The sequence below is a fragment of the Pogona vitticeps genome, chromosome 5 (genome assembly GCF_051106095.1).
Source record: "Pogona vitticeps strain Pit_001003342236 chromosome 5, PviZW2.1, whole genome shotgun sequence".
Lineage (NCBI taxonomy): Eukaryota > Metazoa > Chordata > Lepidosauria > Squamata > Agamidae > Pogona > Pogona vitticeps.
The window spans coordinates 177,538,232-177,555,751 of NC_135787.1; the positions used below are offsets into that span (position 1 = coordinate 177,538,232).

At 40.3% G+C, this 17,520-nt stretch overlaps 1 protein-coding gene across 10 annotated transcripts in view; it reads left to right on the forward strand.

The window, feature by feature from the left end:
- Positions 1-815: 815 nt before the first annotated feature.
- The window catches only part of CAPRIN2 (caprin family member 2), a 41,512-nt gene continuing 24,807 nt past the window's right edge, over positions 816-17,520 (forward strand). For 9 of the 10 annotated variants that reach the window (XR_012087208.2, XM_020789052.3, XM_020789054.3 and 6 more), the window contains exons 1-9: positions 816-952; positions 2,577-2,842; positions 3,816-3,878; positions 5,364-5,450; positions 5,941-6,179; positions 8,685-8,767; positions 9,860-10,051; positions 12,289-12,332; positions 16,278-16,943. Coding sequence is in view for 9 of the 10 variants with exons in the window: in XM_020789052.3 (XP_020644711.3) it covers positions 2,591-2,842; positions 3,816-3,878; positions 5,364-5,450; positions 5,941-6,179; positions 8,685-8,767; positions 9,860-10,051; positions 12,289-12,332; positions 16,278-16,943 (1,626 nt within the window). In the remaining variant the exon portion in view is untranslated. Of the gene's footprint in view, positions 1,048-2,576; positions 2,843-3,815; positions 3,879-5,363; positions 5,451-5,940; positions 6,180-8,684; positions 8,768-9,859; positions 10,052-12,288; positions 12,333-16,277; positions 16,944-17,520 lie in introns of all 10 variants that reach the window. The other variant, XM_072999906.2, reaches the window with a different exon arrangement.

The following is a 17,520-nucleotide window of genomic DNA, read 5'->3' on the forward strand; positions in this document are numbered from 1 at the left end:
TCTGTAGATAAGGACAAGTTATATTCCCAGGATTTAAACATTTGTACAGTAATATGAACTTTATTCCAAAATCAAAGTCTAACATGTTTTGGTTTGGCCCTTTCAATTTTCTTCAAGGGCTATATTACATAAAATAGAACAGAAAAGAGACATTTATATTAACATTTTTCCTAGGGACAACATATGATACAGTGAAACTGTTCCTTTATACACCCTCTGGTCAAATAAATATATTTGCATATATATTTAAGCAATTTTATTAGCACAAGACATGCTATATTAAAATTTCTTTATGTTATCATAAGGAGATCAAGTTACATTATACTATACTGCTATAAATGTGTTTTTTTCTGCTCTATTTCATGTTACTGTATATAGCCCTTGAAGAAGGCTGAAAAGGCCAAGCCAAATATATTGGGCTTTTATGTTGGGATAAAGTGCAAACTAGTTTTTATATCCTGGAACTAAAGTCCCTCCTTGCCTACAGCTTTGGTGGATGCGCCAGTTCCTTGTTGCTATTTGTCTACCGACCCTATAATTCATGTATTTGAAGAAGAAGACAATAATTAATTAATAACCAAATCACGACACTCAGCGACAGCCAAGTTCAGTAAAAAAAAAAAAAAAGGAGGAGGAATTCAAGCCCTTTCCCCTTATCGCCGCCCCTCCATTCCCACAACATGCCCAGCGTCCTGTTCCCCCCCCCCCCCGGCACGACTTTCCCAGACCGGCTAACGGCCCGCCCGGTCACGTGGGTCAGGACAGAACGCGTGAGAAGACCGCCGCGCGGTTGCCGGGAGAAATTGGGAGGCTCGAGCCGGCTGGCGATTGGAAAGCCGGATGGTGACCTTCCGCGGAAGCTCCGCCCCTTTCCCCGCGACGGGGCGGGGAGGCTTTATAAGTGCGGGGGAGGGCGGCTGCTGAGCGGGCTTGAGTTTGTTAGGTGGTTGAGGTGAGTTGGTGGTGGGTGTTCCTCCTGTGGTGATACCCGCGTCCTTTCTCCCTCCTCCCGGGAAGGATGGGGCGGCGAGGAAGAGGAGGCGACCGGTAGGGTTAGTGACCCAGGGAACGGCGTCTTCTGTGTGGGCTCCTGGGGTTTGGCGTGTTTGGTCGGCATTCGTAAGCAAGGGAAGCGGGGGAGAGTCCCCGTCGTTGTCCCACCTGCCTGAAGGATGCCTGGGAGGGAGGCAGCGCCTCTTCAGCCGTGGACGCCTGAGGGGGAGACCTGCTTCGTCATTCGCCCCCTCCGCAGCTGCCTAGGGCTGATAAGGAGGTTTAAACGGGAGTTTCAGTTGCCCAGTTTCTCCCCTCACAAGCCGTCTTCATAAAAAATGGCCAAAACCTCGATCTCCCTGGTGCCAGTCATTTCGTCCCTGAGGCTCCTTCCCCTCAAGGGTTGCTCCCCGAGGCAGCCCTATTTCCCCCCCCCCCCCCAAATGCCCTCTGCAACCGGCCAGCCTTTGCACGCTGTCTTCCGAGGAGGCTGCCTGGATCCCAAGGAGACTTGCTGCTGAGTAAACTTGGCGCAGGACGGGGCTGCAGCCCTTCCGCCTCCATGGCCCGGAGCCTCGCTGACCGTGGGAGGGTTTGCTTTCGAGTAGACGTGGCCAGGATCGCCCTGGAAGTCCTTGCCGGGGCCGTTCTCTTGCTCTCTTTGGGAGGTGAACCTGCCTTGCTCCTCCGCCTCCCTCTCTGCCTTTGCAGGTGACATGGCATCCTTTGCGGCATCTGGGGATTCAACGGGCTGCAGCCCTCTCTGAAGCTTATTGCCTCCCTCCTCACCCTTGAGGCCTTTTAAAGAGTTGGTTCTTTTTTGTGTGTGTTGATTAAATGGGGTGACCCACTTCTCTTGGAAGTTCCTTCTGCTTACTTTATTTTCCAATATTTATTTTGGCTGCTCATTGTGCCTGATTTCTGACTGCAAGGAGCCGGTTATCATAAACATACTTTTTGTGTGGTTTCTAAAAAAGATGCTTTGGAACCTTCCAGCTTTCTTTTCTCCCCAGGATGAGAGGTTGATTATGTTTTGTTAGTGAACCTGTTTTAAGTGCAGTTGGGGCATGATTAGGAGGGTTTCACCCCTTCGATCTTCTTTAACTTAGGGCAGTATATGAAAGTATGATACTTAATCCGCTGCATGTACTGTATGTACGTTCAGGATGGTTGTTCATGTCAACTAAACTAGAGCTAGAAGGGAAAGGTTAGACTGATAGAGTACAGTGGGTGTTGGTTTTTTAAACTTGTGTTGAACTCTGCTGTTGAGGAATGTTATTAACTCCAAGTGAACAACTCTGGAGAGGGCAATGTAAAAAGGCCAACACAGTTTAAGACTTCTTGCTTCCATGCTGGAAATTCCTCGAGTATACTCAAATGTTGTGTATAATATGGACAAAGATGAAACTTGATTCTTAAAAGTTGCATATTTCTAGAAGCTTCTGCATTGTAAGATATATTTTCTACCAAAGGGACATATATATTTATTTCATGAACTACAGACTTATTTCTAATGTTGTAAAGAACAACACAGAAATTGTGTGAGAGAAGAGCTAAATACTGTAATACTGGTTCCTTTGCAGCCCTAGCCATTCCAATGGTGCAGCTTTCACAGTCTCCGCTACGCCACCCTTCGCCTTCGTGCTGCTCTGAGGAAGGGGAGGAGAAGAGCATGAAACCAACTAAGCAGCAGGTGGCTCAGGGTCCTAGAGGGGATAATCAACCTCCCTTGAGCCCCCTGCAGGCTGCTTTGAATTCTGCCACCACAGCTTCCCAGGCTTATGAGACTTACATTGAGAATGGGCTTATCTGCCTAAAACACAAGATTCGGAACATTGAGAAAAAGAAGGTAGGTATTTCCTTTTGACCAGAAAAATGAGAGAAGTGTCATTAATAAATGCTTAATTTTATTTATTCCATAGCTCCTTGCTTTTCTGTTTTTCCATTGCAAGCTTCCTGGGGGAAACAGAAGACTTGCAGTTATTGCTTATGAAACTGTAAAATGAAGCAGCAAATAAGGGTAGACATAATTTTTTTGTTTTGGATATTTGCCATCCTTTAAAATGAGACTCATGTAGTGCAGTTGTGTCTAGAGAAAAACAAGCTTTCTGCTGCAACATTTGATTGTGTGCATCATATACTTTCTATATGTTCTTTCGAATTCTCATTGGCTTGTGTTTAATATAAATTAGAAGTTAGCCTGTAGGTGTTCTGCTGAATTTCAGTGTAATGTTCCAGTGCTGTCAGTATAACATCTGAATGACTGGAAGTAGCTTTGTACTTGATTAGTCAGCCTTAATTCTGCAGAAAGATGCCTTTGCAGTCTGGTTGCAGTAGTTACCAGATCTTCAATACATCACCAAAAGTAACTTTTGGCACCTCTAGTAATTGTAAACTGATGTATTGCCAAGCAGAGAATAAGATGAATAGTCTTAATAGTGGTTCCAGTTTTATGAACTGTTTACACAATGGAGAGGCTGAACACTGTTGTGGAGATGCTGAACACATTGATTCTCTCTTGCAGTAACTTTATAGAGTTTTCATGTTCATAAGAAATATTCTTTGTATTCTACAGATTATAGTTGTAGTCAGATTCCTGTAATTTTTTCAAAGAATGCAGATTTCCCTTTGGATAATTTTTTTCAAACATTTAAGCTGTAGAAAAAGCAACATTGGGAGCTACATGGTGGTAGTAACAGTTTTAATGTATGCTTCTGATGACATATAATTCAATTTTATCTTGTGCCTTGAAATGAACAGATCTTAAGATAAAGCTGCTTATATCTAGTTTAATCCTATGCTTTCTTGCTAACTGTTCACAGCTCAAACTGGAAGACTACAAAGATCGTCTAAAAAAGGGAGAATCTCTCAACCAGGATCAGCTGGTAGATTTCTTGTATTTCATTCTGAATGTCAAATACTTATTTCATTCACTTTTCAGTGGAAAGCTCAGTTACATATGTGGTCTTTCATCTAGGTAGCTATACAAATTACCTGGTTAGATTAAGAAACAGTGCCATATCACCAGATTAAGAGATTGGAAGCAGGCTACAAATTCACCATATGTTTTCCCTGGATACTTAGTGGTGAATAGTAGCCAGGACTTGAAGCTGGTTCACATTCTACTGAACCTTAGTTACTGTTTACTGTGGTTAAGACTTGGACAGATATATGCTGTAACTACAGTGAACAGTGGAGGCATTTCAAGGAGTTCTTAGAGCAGCCTCCTTGAGGACAGTTGAGGTGCTGCTTAGCTGTGTTACATGTGCCTTGACCCCATTGTGACATATTTCAAGGAATAATCCAAGAAGGTTTTGCCAAAATATGCTGTTTCATCATAATCTGGCATGGCTTGTCTGTAATTGTGGTTTGTATTCTGGACTGCAATGGACAAATACCATGTAACTGAAAGTAATAATTGCACTTCAATCTAGCTCTGATTCTTGGCTCTTCTTGACACTGTTTTTAAATTCCAGTAGTATGAATTGTGGTGAAGTTTAATTGGCTTATTCCTGTATAGCATTAATTATATTTGGATGAAGCATGGGTAGCTGTTGTCTTCCAAATGTTTTTTATCCTGCATCTCCCAGCAAGCCTAGCCAGCACAGTAAATATTGAGGGATTGTAGGAGTGTTAGGTCAAATACACCTGAAGGGCCATCTCCCTCAAACAATCAAGGCAACAGGAAAGCTGTAGCTATTTTTTTTTTTTTTGCAAATAACATACTAGTCACTTTCTTAGCAGCCCTAATTGTAGAAAGACTGAATTCTGTCCTAATGAAAATGTAGAAACAGTACTTATTCAAATGAGCATAAGCAATGCATTTTGTTTCTTTACCCTGGTGACCTGATGAGAAGACAAATAAATAGTGACTAAATACCCTGTTTCCCCAAAAATAAGACCTAACTTGAAAATAAGCCCTAGTATGATTTTTCAGGATGCTCGTAATATAAGCCCTACCCCCAAAATAAGCCCTAGTTAAGTGAAACCCCAACCCACCCTCCACCACTGTGCAGCAACCAGAAGATGACATGATTGTAAAATATAACATCCCCTGAAAATAAGCCCTAGTGTGGTTTTTTTGGGGGGAGCAAAAATTAATATAAGACCCTGTCTTATTTTCAGGGAAACACGGTTTTATATAGTATAAACTGGGTTCACCCTGTTGATTTGGTTGAAAGACCAGTATCCCTAAGCAGTTTCTTTTTTAAGTTGATCATAGCAAGAGCTAACATCTCAGTTTACTTTTATATTATGTGTTTTTGATCCTGACCCCATGGACAGGGATAGTCTTGCTTTTTAATTTGTATAAAATGCATAGTAAAAGTTTTAGGGAATCTGAGTGAGTGATTAAGTGTGCTTAATTACAGGAAGCAGTTGAAAAATATGATGAAGTGGTACATAATTTGGAATTTGCTAAAGAACTTCAGAAGACATTTTCTGGGCTTAGTCAAGAAGTAAGTAGAGTACATGATTATATAGAAATGGGTTATTGGTACATTTGGTGAATAGGAATGTTGCTGTGTTACTGCCCTCACAGACTTCTTGCTGTTACTAAGGTAATCACTGATAATGTCTGCTTAATTACACGCACTAAGCCTGAGAGGTTGCTTGGGGGGGCATTAATGCTATTACGCACTGTGTTTTTCCAAGGGTCTAGACTGATGATGCGAAGTGCTCCTCTGCTGATCTGTCTTGCCGTGGAATAGTACCCGGATACATTATACAATATGAAAATCTGTAATTAACTGGCTGTGGTTGTAAAGCTTAGAATTTAGGATTGTAGAGACTTCAATTAATATATTGAGTGACTTTATCTTGGTTAAAATGTTTGAAATAACAGGAATGTAACTGAAGTTAGAGCTTTTTTCCTGCACCCCAGAGTGGCTCCTAGTCAAAATTGTTAAAAAATTGTGTAACATATACATTTTCTTTGTATTGATATAGCTGCTGAAAACGCAAAAGAAAGCACAGAGAAGGGAAACTATAATGAAACTTGAAGCAGAGAAGAAGAAGCTCCGCACAGTACTGCAGGTCCAGTATGTGCTGCAAAATTTCACTCATGAGCATGTGCAGAAAGACTTCAAAGGTGGCTTGAATGGTGCAGTATATCTGCCTTCTAAAGACCTAGACTACCTCATTAAATTTGCGAACTTGACATGTTCAGGAAGAAATGAAAGCCTTAGGTAAGTATTTTTTTTCTTTAACTTACCTTCAGATCATTGTAGATTGGCCTTGTTGTTAGTCCCAATCCTGGGAGAGCCCTTCAGGATGACTTGCTTGGTATGGATCTTCCTACTTGCCACTGATAGTTGTTTTGATTTTTCTTGACACAGCTTACTTGCTTGCCAAGTCAGGGAAAAATGTTTTCCCCCCTGTATTGCAAGACAGTAGCCACTGCTTGTTTTCCTTTCCATCTAGGTCCATTGACGGTGAGCAGGCAAGCTGTTTTCCCCTTTGCAGTTAGTTTAATTGCTACTGCTGAAACACAGATCTTCGAGGAAAAAGTTTTACGGGATAAGGATGTCTTGGCTGTGATTCTTAGATCAAGTGTATCAGCTGGTGCTCAAACATTCTGGTTCACAATGCCAGGCCTGATTTGTTTTGCAGTACAGTTGCTTAAATTTGAGCATTCAGTTTAGTTTATGCTCAAAGGCTTTCACGGCTGGGATCTGATGGTTGTTGTGAGTTTTTTGGGCTCTTTGGCCGTGTGCTAAAGGTTGTTCTTCCTGACGTTTTGCCAGTCTCTGTGGCCGGCATCTTCAGAGGACTGGAGTAGGAACTCTGTTCATGCTCTGTTGATGTTTGCTGGATAGTTGAGTATAGCTGTGGGAACAACTTTTGTCCTTTTCAGGAGATAAGGTGATCAGCGTGTTTTTGTTGTGGATGTATTGTTGTGATAAGTGGGAGAGATTATCTGTCACTGTGGTTGATGGGTATCTTTAGCTGGTCTCTTTTGTGAAATGATCCCTCTTCCTTGTGGCTGGGTAGAGTTCGTTGACCTTCTTCAGGCTGTATTTTCCAGTGTTGGAAGCCAGGCCTTGTTGGGTTTCAGACTTGCCTTTTTTTTGTTGAAGCTATGCTGATGTTTATGGACTTCAATGGCTTCCCTGATGTATTTAAGCATTCCTATAAACTTTAGCATGAACTGCTTTCTGAATATTGCCTTCAAAAACATTTTTTCAGTATGCAGTCATTCTAGATCAATTGAATTAGTCATTCTTTCCCATGCAAATGTTAGAAAGGTATTTTTGTGTCCAGTTTAGGAATGGCTCTTTTTCATCAGACTTCAAACACAAGTAGTACTATCTTCAGGCAAAGTATTTAGGTTGTTGGTCTTCTGATGAAGCTGAACAATGTAGACTGAAATTCTCAGGCACTGGTAGCTAAATCTTGCCCTCAGGGGTTCTTTTGGCAGCCGTGTACTCTTTCCTGTGATGCAGTTGTTTGGTGCTCTCCCAGATTTTACATGGATTTTTCTCCACTTTGAAAGATTGAAACTGAGGCTTAATTATAGTGGGAGATTTAAACTAAATTATGCTGAAAGTTTAATTCCACTCAGTTCCCTTTAGTTCTTTTTGTTTCTTCTTCATGGTCTCTGAATGCACACAAATGCAGGACTTCTTGGAATCTTCTAAAGCTCAAAAGCATGATTAGTAAGATGTTCCCTTGTGGTGCCCATACGAGGTGTCACAAAAATGTGTTAAAATCATGAAATAGCATAGTCCCCTGACATAAGGTAAATGCAGGATTAATTTTCACCATTGGATATTTATGGGTCTGTAAGTTGCAAGATAGGGACGTGGTGGTGCTGTGGGCTAAACCGCAGAAGCCTGTGCTTGCAGGGTCAGAAGACCAGCAGTCGTAAGATCGAATCCACGCGACGGAGTGAGCTCCTATCGCTTGTCCCAGCTCCCGACAACCTAGCGGTTCGAAAGCATGCAAATGCAAGTAGATAGATAGGGACCACCTCGGTGGGAAGGTAACAGCGTTCCGTGTCTAAGTCGCACTGGCCACGTGACCATGGAAGATTGTCTTCGGACAAAAACACTGGCTCTATGGCTTGGAAATGGGGATGAGCACCATCCCCTAGAGTCGAACACGACTGGACAAAAATTGTCAAGGGGAACCTTTACCTTTACCTTTAAGTTGCAAGATGCTGGCTGAAATTCTGTTTCTGTAAATTCCACAGTGTGAGGTTGATGATATTCTCAGCCAACCTAAAGCATCTGTGGATCTCTAGTAAATATATTCTCCCATCCTGAAGCCTCTATGGGTCTCTAGTAAATCTTTTCATTGTAGAAAACCCACAGAGGTAGAGGGAAAGGAGGGAGGAATCTTCAAATCACTGAAAATTTCACTAACAAAAAAGTCATCCTAGTAGCAACAGTTTTCAGTAATAAAAGATTTCTCGTTCTTATCCTGCAGCCCCAACAGCTTCCCACTAATGAAAGGTTGCTTAGGTCCTCTAGGGGGCTCAAGAGAAGATGAAGAAATGCTTAGTTACCCAAAAATTTTCTTGCTTGATGATGTCATCAGCCTTATGCTGTTGAATTTAAACAAACATGATTTCAGCCATTGTGTTGTACCTGTAGTAGCAAATAGCCATCTAAAAATTAGTTGTGATGTAACTGCTTACTTGATTTGATAAGTTTGTTTCTCTTAGTACTTTTTTTTCTTTTGGATTTAAGTGTTGAAGATCAAATGGAGCAGTCATCACTTTACTTCTGGGATCTTCTAGAAGGCAGTGAAAAAGCAATAGTTGGAACAACTTGTAAGTAGTCTTCAAGCAAAACTCTTTTTGTACAATCTGATTTGTTATATTGGTGTTTATTACTGCTCTTAAAGGAAAATGTTACATAGCTAGGCTGGTATAAGAATTTTAATAAGGGATCTTTACATATTTTGCTCTATTATTCTTTCAAAAACTTTGTTTTCCTACTTTACCTTCGCATAACTGCTTAGGATAAAGGTATCAAACATAACATCTAAGGAACATAGTAGTACGTCACAAAACATTATGTGATTGATTACCGCGATGACTAGAAGACCAGTGCATTTAAATAGGTATGGGCAGTAATGTGGATTTTGTGGTTTAAAAATCCAGTGCTCTCAGTAGAATATAAGTGGATTTTTTAAGGCAGAGTTCTATTACTTATCTGTGCTATGTTAAGTAAAACAACATAAATTGCAGCAGCCTCTTACAGCTAGTTAAGCAGTCAGGATTTGTATTCCTTGCTGTGTGCCTATTATGTGTGTTACACCATTTGACATACACCAGCATATGTAAGTAATAGGATTCTGACTGTTATTAAAGTTATAATAGTTATTGTATGTATTTTTTATACACGCACACACAGACACTGTTCACAAAATTGCTAAATTTTGTAAACCATATTTGATGTAATGGTTAATATGTCAGATGAAAACTAGAATGGGGAAGACCTTGTTTAATTTACCAGTCTGTAATGAGACTTGCTATGTGGCCTTGAGCCATTCACTGTCTCTTACTGTTACTTCCCACGTACTGATTTTTAGCATATCTACATTCTTCTTGCCTTATTAAGACTAAAAGACATGGACTGTGCAGGATCTTATCTGAAAATGCAAAGTGGTTGTAAGGTTAGAAAATTCCCAAGTTTAAGAAAAAGTAGACATTGTTCTGTGTTTGTTGAAAGGAAACAGAAATTAATTTTGATTGTGAAACGTATTGATTGTTTTTGGGTTAAGTAATTTACCCCCAATGCCTTGTGCCTAACCCAAAACAAGTGTCACTTCCTCACTAGTTCTTTCTATATTCATTCAAACGGTAAATTCCTTTTATAATTGTAGAATATCTTCAACGTTCAACTCCTTTGCCTTTTAGATAAGCACCTGAAGGAACTATTGTCCAAACTATTAAATTCCAGTTACTTTGAAAACATTCCTGCACCTTGTGATATACCAGGAAAAGAGGAACTGAAAGAAGAAGCATCTAGAAGACCTGAATTGAAAGAAGTGCATAGAAAACCTGAAAAAACAAAGCAGTTGTCAGTATTGGAATCTATCAGTGAACCAGGTAGTACAAATACTGAAAGCTTAAATACTTATCAAATGAACAGCTGGTGGAACTCTTCCTGCTTATAATGGCTGAAATCTTGTTCATTCTGGAATAATGTAAAGTTACAGCAATTGAAACTTTCTGGACATTAGACTAAGGTAGCCAGCATTGTACATTTGGAACGCACAATCATTTGTGTGGCTCCTGTTTTTATTATTGCACAACATTTATGTTGAAGTGCTTAGTGAAGTGCTTTTGCTCTCCCATGATTTTTGTTATCATTGCCACAACAGGATTTCAGCTTCATATTTATCTGTAAAGCTTCATATTTATCTGTGGTCTCCTATGCACAATTATACCTTAGCTTCCTAAGTCATAATATGAAAACAAAGAAAATTGTAGTAATAGCTTTCCCATTTCATCTGGGAGACATGATTACCAATTTTAGAACATTCTTAGATATCAAACTATAGTTTGAAATTAATATCCAGGGTGTTCTGAAGCTTGTAGTATAGGGTATTTATTTATTTATTGGATTTCTATCCCGTCTATCTAGACCAAAGTTCTACTCTGGGCAATTTACATATTTAAAAACAATAAAACCAAAAACATATATTACAGGTTCAAGATGGCGAAGTATAAGAAATTAAGACATGGCAGGAGGGAAAGCCTGCCCAAATAGCCAGGTTTTAAGTCTGTTCTTGAAAACACCCAGAGGGGGAGCCAGGCGGATCTCCACTGGCAAGTTGTTCCAAACGCTAGGGGCCACTGCCGAGAAGACCTTATTTCTTGTCCTTTCCCTCTGCGTTAGGCCCCTCAGCCACCTGGTCTGGCTGGAACGAGTGACTGGCAGAACTGGGTGGGAGAAGGTGCTCGGCCAAATATCAAGGTCCTAAACCGTTTAGGGCTTTATATGTAATTGTAAGAACTTTGAAATCAACACGGAAACGAATGGAGAGCCAATGCAAGGTGGCCAGCATGGGAGAAATATGTTGGTACCTTTTCACTCCTGTAAGAAGTCTGGCCGCTACATTCTGTACCATCTGAAGTTTCAGTCTCAAAGGTAGCCCCACATAGAGCACATTACAGTAGCCTAATCTTGAGACTACGAGTGAGCACACCCACATCAAGATAGGGACACAGCTGGGCAATCCGCCAAAGATGGAAATGTGCAGAGTGCATCACTGACAAGACCTGGGTCCAGATGTACACCCAAACTGTGAACCTCACTCTTGGTAGTAAGAGTCCCCCCCCCCAAAGGAAAGGGAGTTTCCCAGACCACTGATGTCTGGGACACCCACCTGAAGGACCTCCGTCTTGCCCAGATTCAGCCTCAGTCCATTCACCTGCATCCATTGCTGAACAGCCCCCAGACAGCGCTCAAGGGACGAAACAGCATCCACTGTTGTTAGAAAAAAGATGTAGAGCTGAGTATCAGCGTACTGATGACGCCTCCCAGCTGCCTCATATAGATGTTAAATAGCATTGAAGAGATAATCGAGCCCTGTGGAACCCCACAATCAAGGCTCCATGGGGCCGAGAAACTTTCCAGTCTGCGCTCTCTATGGATGGTCCTTCAAAAAGGAATGGAGCCAGGCAAGAGCCAGGCCATCGATTCCCAACTCAGAGAGCCTCCCCAGGAGAATACCATGGTCGACGGTATCAAAGGCGGCTGAGATATCGAGGAGAACCAGCAGAGACATTTTGCCTCTGTCGGCCTCCCTCAGTAGGTCATCAGTCAGGACGATGAGTGCTGTTTCTGTTCCGTGGCGCGGCCTGAACCCCGACTGGAATGGAACCAGGGCGTTGGTTTTCATCCAGAAAGGCCTCCTTTAAAGCCTTCCTTTTAAGAGGAAGGGGGGGGGACTATTAATTAGAAGCTTTCTGGTCTATGTTTTTTTATGAAAGGAATGCTGCATAGGTTATAAGTCTGATCTAGATGAAATTGAGAAATGATGGGCTGAACCAGTCCAGTATCACTTATGTCTCTTTTATCTAAAAAAAATTAGCTGCCCAAGATGAATGTTGGATCTTTCTATTAATAGCTCATAAATTCTTTTAAAAGTGTGTGACCATTTTAAAGTCTAGGGTTGTACTTTTCCAAGCAAGTCATTGTAACTTAGTCTGAAATGTATTTTTTCTGTGAACATTTAGAAAACTAGTTCTATTGCTAGTAATACCACATTCATTCTTTCTGAGAATATATATTGCTTAGCCATATAAATATTTAGATTCAAGTTACTTAATTCTTCTAGGTTCTCAAGTGGAGTGTATCCAGTCAGAGATACAGCCACAGGAGGTATGTTACCAATCTTGTCTGTCAATCTAGATGCAATGTAATATTAAATTGCTGCAGAAGAGCATTCTGTCAGTGAAGTGTTGATAAAGTTGGCATGGTACAGGCATTTCTGGAAAAAGCAGCACTTAGAGATTTTTCTGTTACAATTTTTAAGCTAAGATAGTAAGCAAAATCCAAAAGTTTAAACTTTGTGGAGTGCAGTTGAGCGGAATGTAGCCAAAGGAAATTTGCCAGGCATTGGAAGTATACAGAGAAAAGATCCACATAGCATAAAATTGATATTTCATGCTTTTGCTCTAATTCTTGAACTAAGACATCATCAACCTTATCAGAGTCAATCAAATGAGAGTTTCTTTTAGAAGAAACTTACACATAAACTAAGCAGGAAGTTGAAGCAAGTACACTAAAGTAAGGTGTTCATTACAAGATTAGGAATAAAGCGGTGACAACTTGTAAGTCTAAAAACGTCAGATCTAAATGCATGTCAGTCAGCAGTATATATAGTGAATAGGAATATAAAACATGTTTTAATTTTCATACTAAGTTGAGTGGGCACAAGGTGGATTCAGACAGAAAAACAAACTCAGTTTCACGATTCTGACAAGTTAATTCATGATTTTTTGGAAAATGAAATTTTGGGAAAACAAGCAGGTTGCAACTGGAAGTATAAAGCCACTATTAGAACAAACAGGGCAGAGCACCTGATTTTCACAGATTTTTGCCATATCTGCTGCTATTCCTGAGAAATCATGTGCTGCTTGAATAGTCTTTTAATCCTCAATCAGTGGGTTGTAGGAGGAGGCTGAATTGAGTAGCGGGGTTTGTCTATAATGAAGCATCCATTTTGTGCACAAGTGTTTTCTGCTAGTGCAGAGTACCGTTGGGTATAAATAACTCAATGTGTGCACTGCTTTTCTTACCAAATGTAACTTTGCTGATTTTAAGAACAGGACTGTTATGTGATGTTTGGCATGTATTTGCTCATTAGCTTTTGAAAATTGAAAATGTTAGCGCCTTTGTTTTGGCAAATTGGCAAGTAAACCTTGTACAGTCGTGGCCTGCTTAACGATTACCCCCTATAACGATGAATCCACTTCACGACAATGTTTTTGCAATCGCAATTGTGATCACAAAACAATGTTTTAATGGGTTTTTTTCGCTTTCCAATGATCGGTTCCCTGCTTCGGGAACCGATTCTTCACATTACGACGATCAAAACAGCTGATCGTCGAGTTTTCAAAATGGCCACTGGCTGTTCAAAATGGCTCCCTGCTGTTTTTAGGAGGCATTTTTCGCTTAACAGGCACCCGAAAATGGCCGCCATATGGAGGATCTTCACTGGACGAGCAGGTATTCAGCCCATTGGAACCCATTGAACGGTTTTCAATGCATTTCAGTGGGCTTTTTATTTCTCTTTATGACGTTTTCGCTCTACAGCGATTTCGCTGGAACGAATTAATGTCATCAAGCAAGGCACCACTGAACTGGATGGTGTTGTATGCCTAGTTATTTTGTAATCAGGAAAATAAGAGTAACAAGTAAAAATAGAGACACAGCTAGCATGGTAGTAAGCAAAAGAAAAGCTTGGTTTGAGTTTCAACAGTATGTCAACTCCAGCATTTTTTTCAGTCGAAACAAGTACCGTATTTTTCGCTCTATAAGACGCACCTTTCCATAAGACGCACCGATTTTTTAGGAGAAGAAAACAGGAAAATATAATCTGTTTTCTTCACTCTATAAGATGCACAGACTTTCCACCCCCCTGTTTTGTGGGAAAAAAGTGAGTCTTATGGTGCAAAAAATACAGTACATTGTTTGGGAGGGGAAATACTGCAATAGATAGGGACAATAAATTAAGAAATTAAGTTAGTATAACATTGGCCTCCTCGCTCAATGATGTTACACAGAAAATGTCATAGCAACTAGAGAGGAAATTTTTACATTAAATGAGAGTTTTACATTAAATGAGGTAAGATCCATAATGGTATATAATTCCAAATTTGCTGGATTACAAAAAATGAAAGGTTCTAAAACGGAAGTAACATTTTGTGTCACTGCCCTGACATGACTGCCATGATAAATGTTTCAAACATTTATTAGCCTCTTTAACTTAATACAGAAGATGAAGCATCTGGACAGCAAGAGGAGTTGAAGGCTGGGCTGTTTATAGTATCTTCTCTCGCTCTCTTTTTCACCCTTCCACATCTTGAGCCCGTCAGTTTGTGCAGAAAACTGGCTAGCAGGAAAAGAGCTAAGAAACCTGTCCCTGCTTCACTCATTTGTAGTCTCCTGGGATGGTTACCTAAAAAATGACATGAAGGGACTATTATATGTTCCCTCGTTTGCTTTGTAAATTTGTGTGTTTTAGGCAACTTTACCTTTTGTGAGCCAGGGAGTATGGGTTTAAAAGGAGGATCTCAGTAGTCAAATGTTAATTTCTCTTAAATACATAGTTTGGCAGAAGCATTTATGGGTTAGCTGTTCTACCCAAAAGAAGTTGGAAGAAGAGTAGAACTATCATCATCTCTATCGTAATGCTAATGGAGGGTTCTGGTGAGGAAAAGCTTCAGGGAAGAACAAGTGTAAATTAGAATGCCCAAGGGTGGGACTACACTGGAAAGCTGAGATTTGATTCACAAACTGTATTACATTTGAAATAGCAGTCAGTGCTCACACAGGTTGTGGATTGATTCAGGAGTTCACAATTAATACTAGATGTGGTGCAATTTGTATTCTAACCCACAGCCCCCTTTCTTTTCTTCCTTCCTCTGGTCACACCTTTGGTCATCTTTTTATGGCTCACTGTGAAGCTGCCATCTCATTTAAAGCTTCAGACTACTACATTTCTCAGACATTTTATAGAAAAATAACATGGAAAAATACTTCACAGTATAAGAGTACAGAACATCAAAAATTTGAACAATACTTTTGCAAACTGCATTATAATTCACATGTTGGAATGATTCCATAACAAAGATCAGCACTTTTCCCATCTTATCCATTACTATTTTCCCTTATTTTCAAGTAATGCATGCAAGAATTATCTCATCTCTGGTCACAGTTTATCATGCCAGTAGTTTAAAATGATACATGAACAGAGATGAAGTAATTCTTGTGTGCGTTTCTTGAAAGTAGGGAAAAAGAGTAACAAATGGGAAGGAGAAGGTGATTTTTAATGACACTTTCAGATCTGTCAGGTAATTAATAGCAGTAAGCTTTTGCTTCGAAAGGGGCTTCCCACATGATTGGACAGGACTCCCGACTAGCACCTTATCCCCCAGATTAAAATAACTGTTTTGCTTTCCATGCCCCTCAGGCCTAAACACCACGTCCCACTGCTTACAACACTAAAACACCACATGCATACTCCATTTTTACAAGAATGCATCACAACTAACTGCACAGCAAAAAGTCTGTTTAAATCATTCTGGCTTGAAAAAGAAGAAACCTCACAGCAGCAGAGAGAAAAAGCCACTTTGGGAGAAAAAGGGCTGGACCAATTCAAACCAGCCTTTGTGTCTTGCAGTCAGTAAAATACTACAAATTCACTTATATTCTAAGCATATTTGACCATGTTGTTGCTCTCCAGTTTGCCAGTTTTCGGTTATGAATGCTGCCTGTGTTTAATAGTTTCTTTTCATTGGAAGTTAGAAGCCAACACCAGCACTATAACCAGTTGAAGTTGAAATGAGCTGGAAAGGGATATATGCAGTAGAGAATTGGCATTTGGGAGAACTGAATAATCCTATTATGTAGGTATTCTCCCTTGTCATTTTGCAGTTATCTCAATATAAGTTTGAGCGCTTGTGTCTAATACTATCTAATTTAACCTCCAATTCTTGTTAAGTAACTTAATGTGTCACAAGTTTTTGTTGCTAAATAATAGATCAGCTGATTGCCATTTTGTTTTGCTTGATGCATTTTAAATTTGTCTGGTCTATATAGTTTCTTAATAGGCGCTATTTGCCTGAAGCTGGTTATGCTGTCAAGTCTGAAGAATCCAAACATTGGGAGACAGAGAATGCTAAAAAGAATGAGACCCCCAAATCCTGGGAACTTCTTGTTAACATGGAACAGCAAGATCAAAAGAAGCAGAAGCAAGAACCTGCAAAATCTTTGGAATCTGTAAAGCAGCAAGGAAAGAAGCTGGAAGGTTCAAGACCTTGGGAAGTTCATCTGAAGGAAAATGATGATTGCAAGCAAGAAGTCTCAACATCTTGGGTAGCACATGTTAGGGATCAGCAAGGCTCTCCCAAACCTTGGGTAACCAAAACTAAGGAAGAGTTAGATCAAAAGCAAGAAACATCAAAATCATGGGTTGCTCAGACAAGAGTGGAAACAGTGCAGAAACCAGAATCTGTGAAGCCCTGGGCTTCATGTGTTAGAGAGGTGACAGAGGAAAAGAAACAAGACCCTGCGAAACCGTGGGTTACGCACATAGCAGAAATAACAGAACAAAAAACACGAACCCCCAAAACGTGGGAAACAGCAGAAGGACCACAGCAAACAATTCAGCAGAATTTACAGAATCCTCCAAAAATCTGGGAAGCAGGAAACCTTGTGACAAAAGAGCAGACTGGGCCAAAGAAGCTTGACTCGGAACCCAAAGAAGTGAGTTGATACAAGTAGTAAATCTGCCCTTTTAAAGTATGGTACTAAAATTATAGACTAAGGTGATATAGCTATTCATTGAAAGCTTGGACTTTGCCAATGCAGAATTTTCATTGCTGTAGTAGTATGTATGAAATAGTTTGTTCTTCTTGCATCGTAGGACCTTAAGTGGTTACAGAGCTGTGTGATGTCCAGATGCATCTACCAAGAAAGTCCTAAGTCCAAACAGTGAACTGAATGCACATTTTTTTCTTTCAACTAAAAGATTTCCATTCCCTTTATCAAGGTCTATGGCCATCTGCAGTGCTAGTAGATCTTAAAACCTGGCTGAGTTTTGGTGGTTCTTACAATATGGTATTCCATGTGGAAACTTATCAGACAACACTTTTTTCTTAGCGTAGACTTCAAAAGGCAGTAGTGACATAAAAGCTGGTTTGGTTATGGCAGGAGACCATGGTCTCCTTATAAGTGCCCAGTGCTCGTGTTTCTCTTACCTTCTTGTGTTAGAGAGGAGACAGACTGTTGTGCAGTGGAGGGAAGAAGCTTCTTAAACAGAAACTAGCAGTTCCCAGTTACA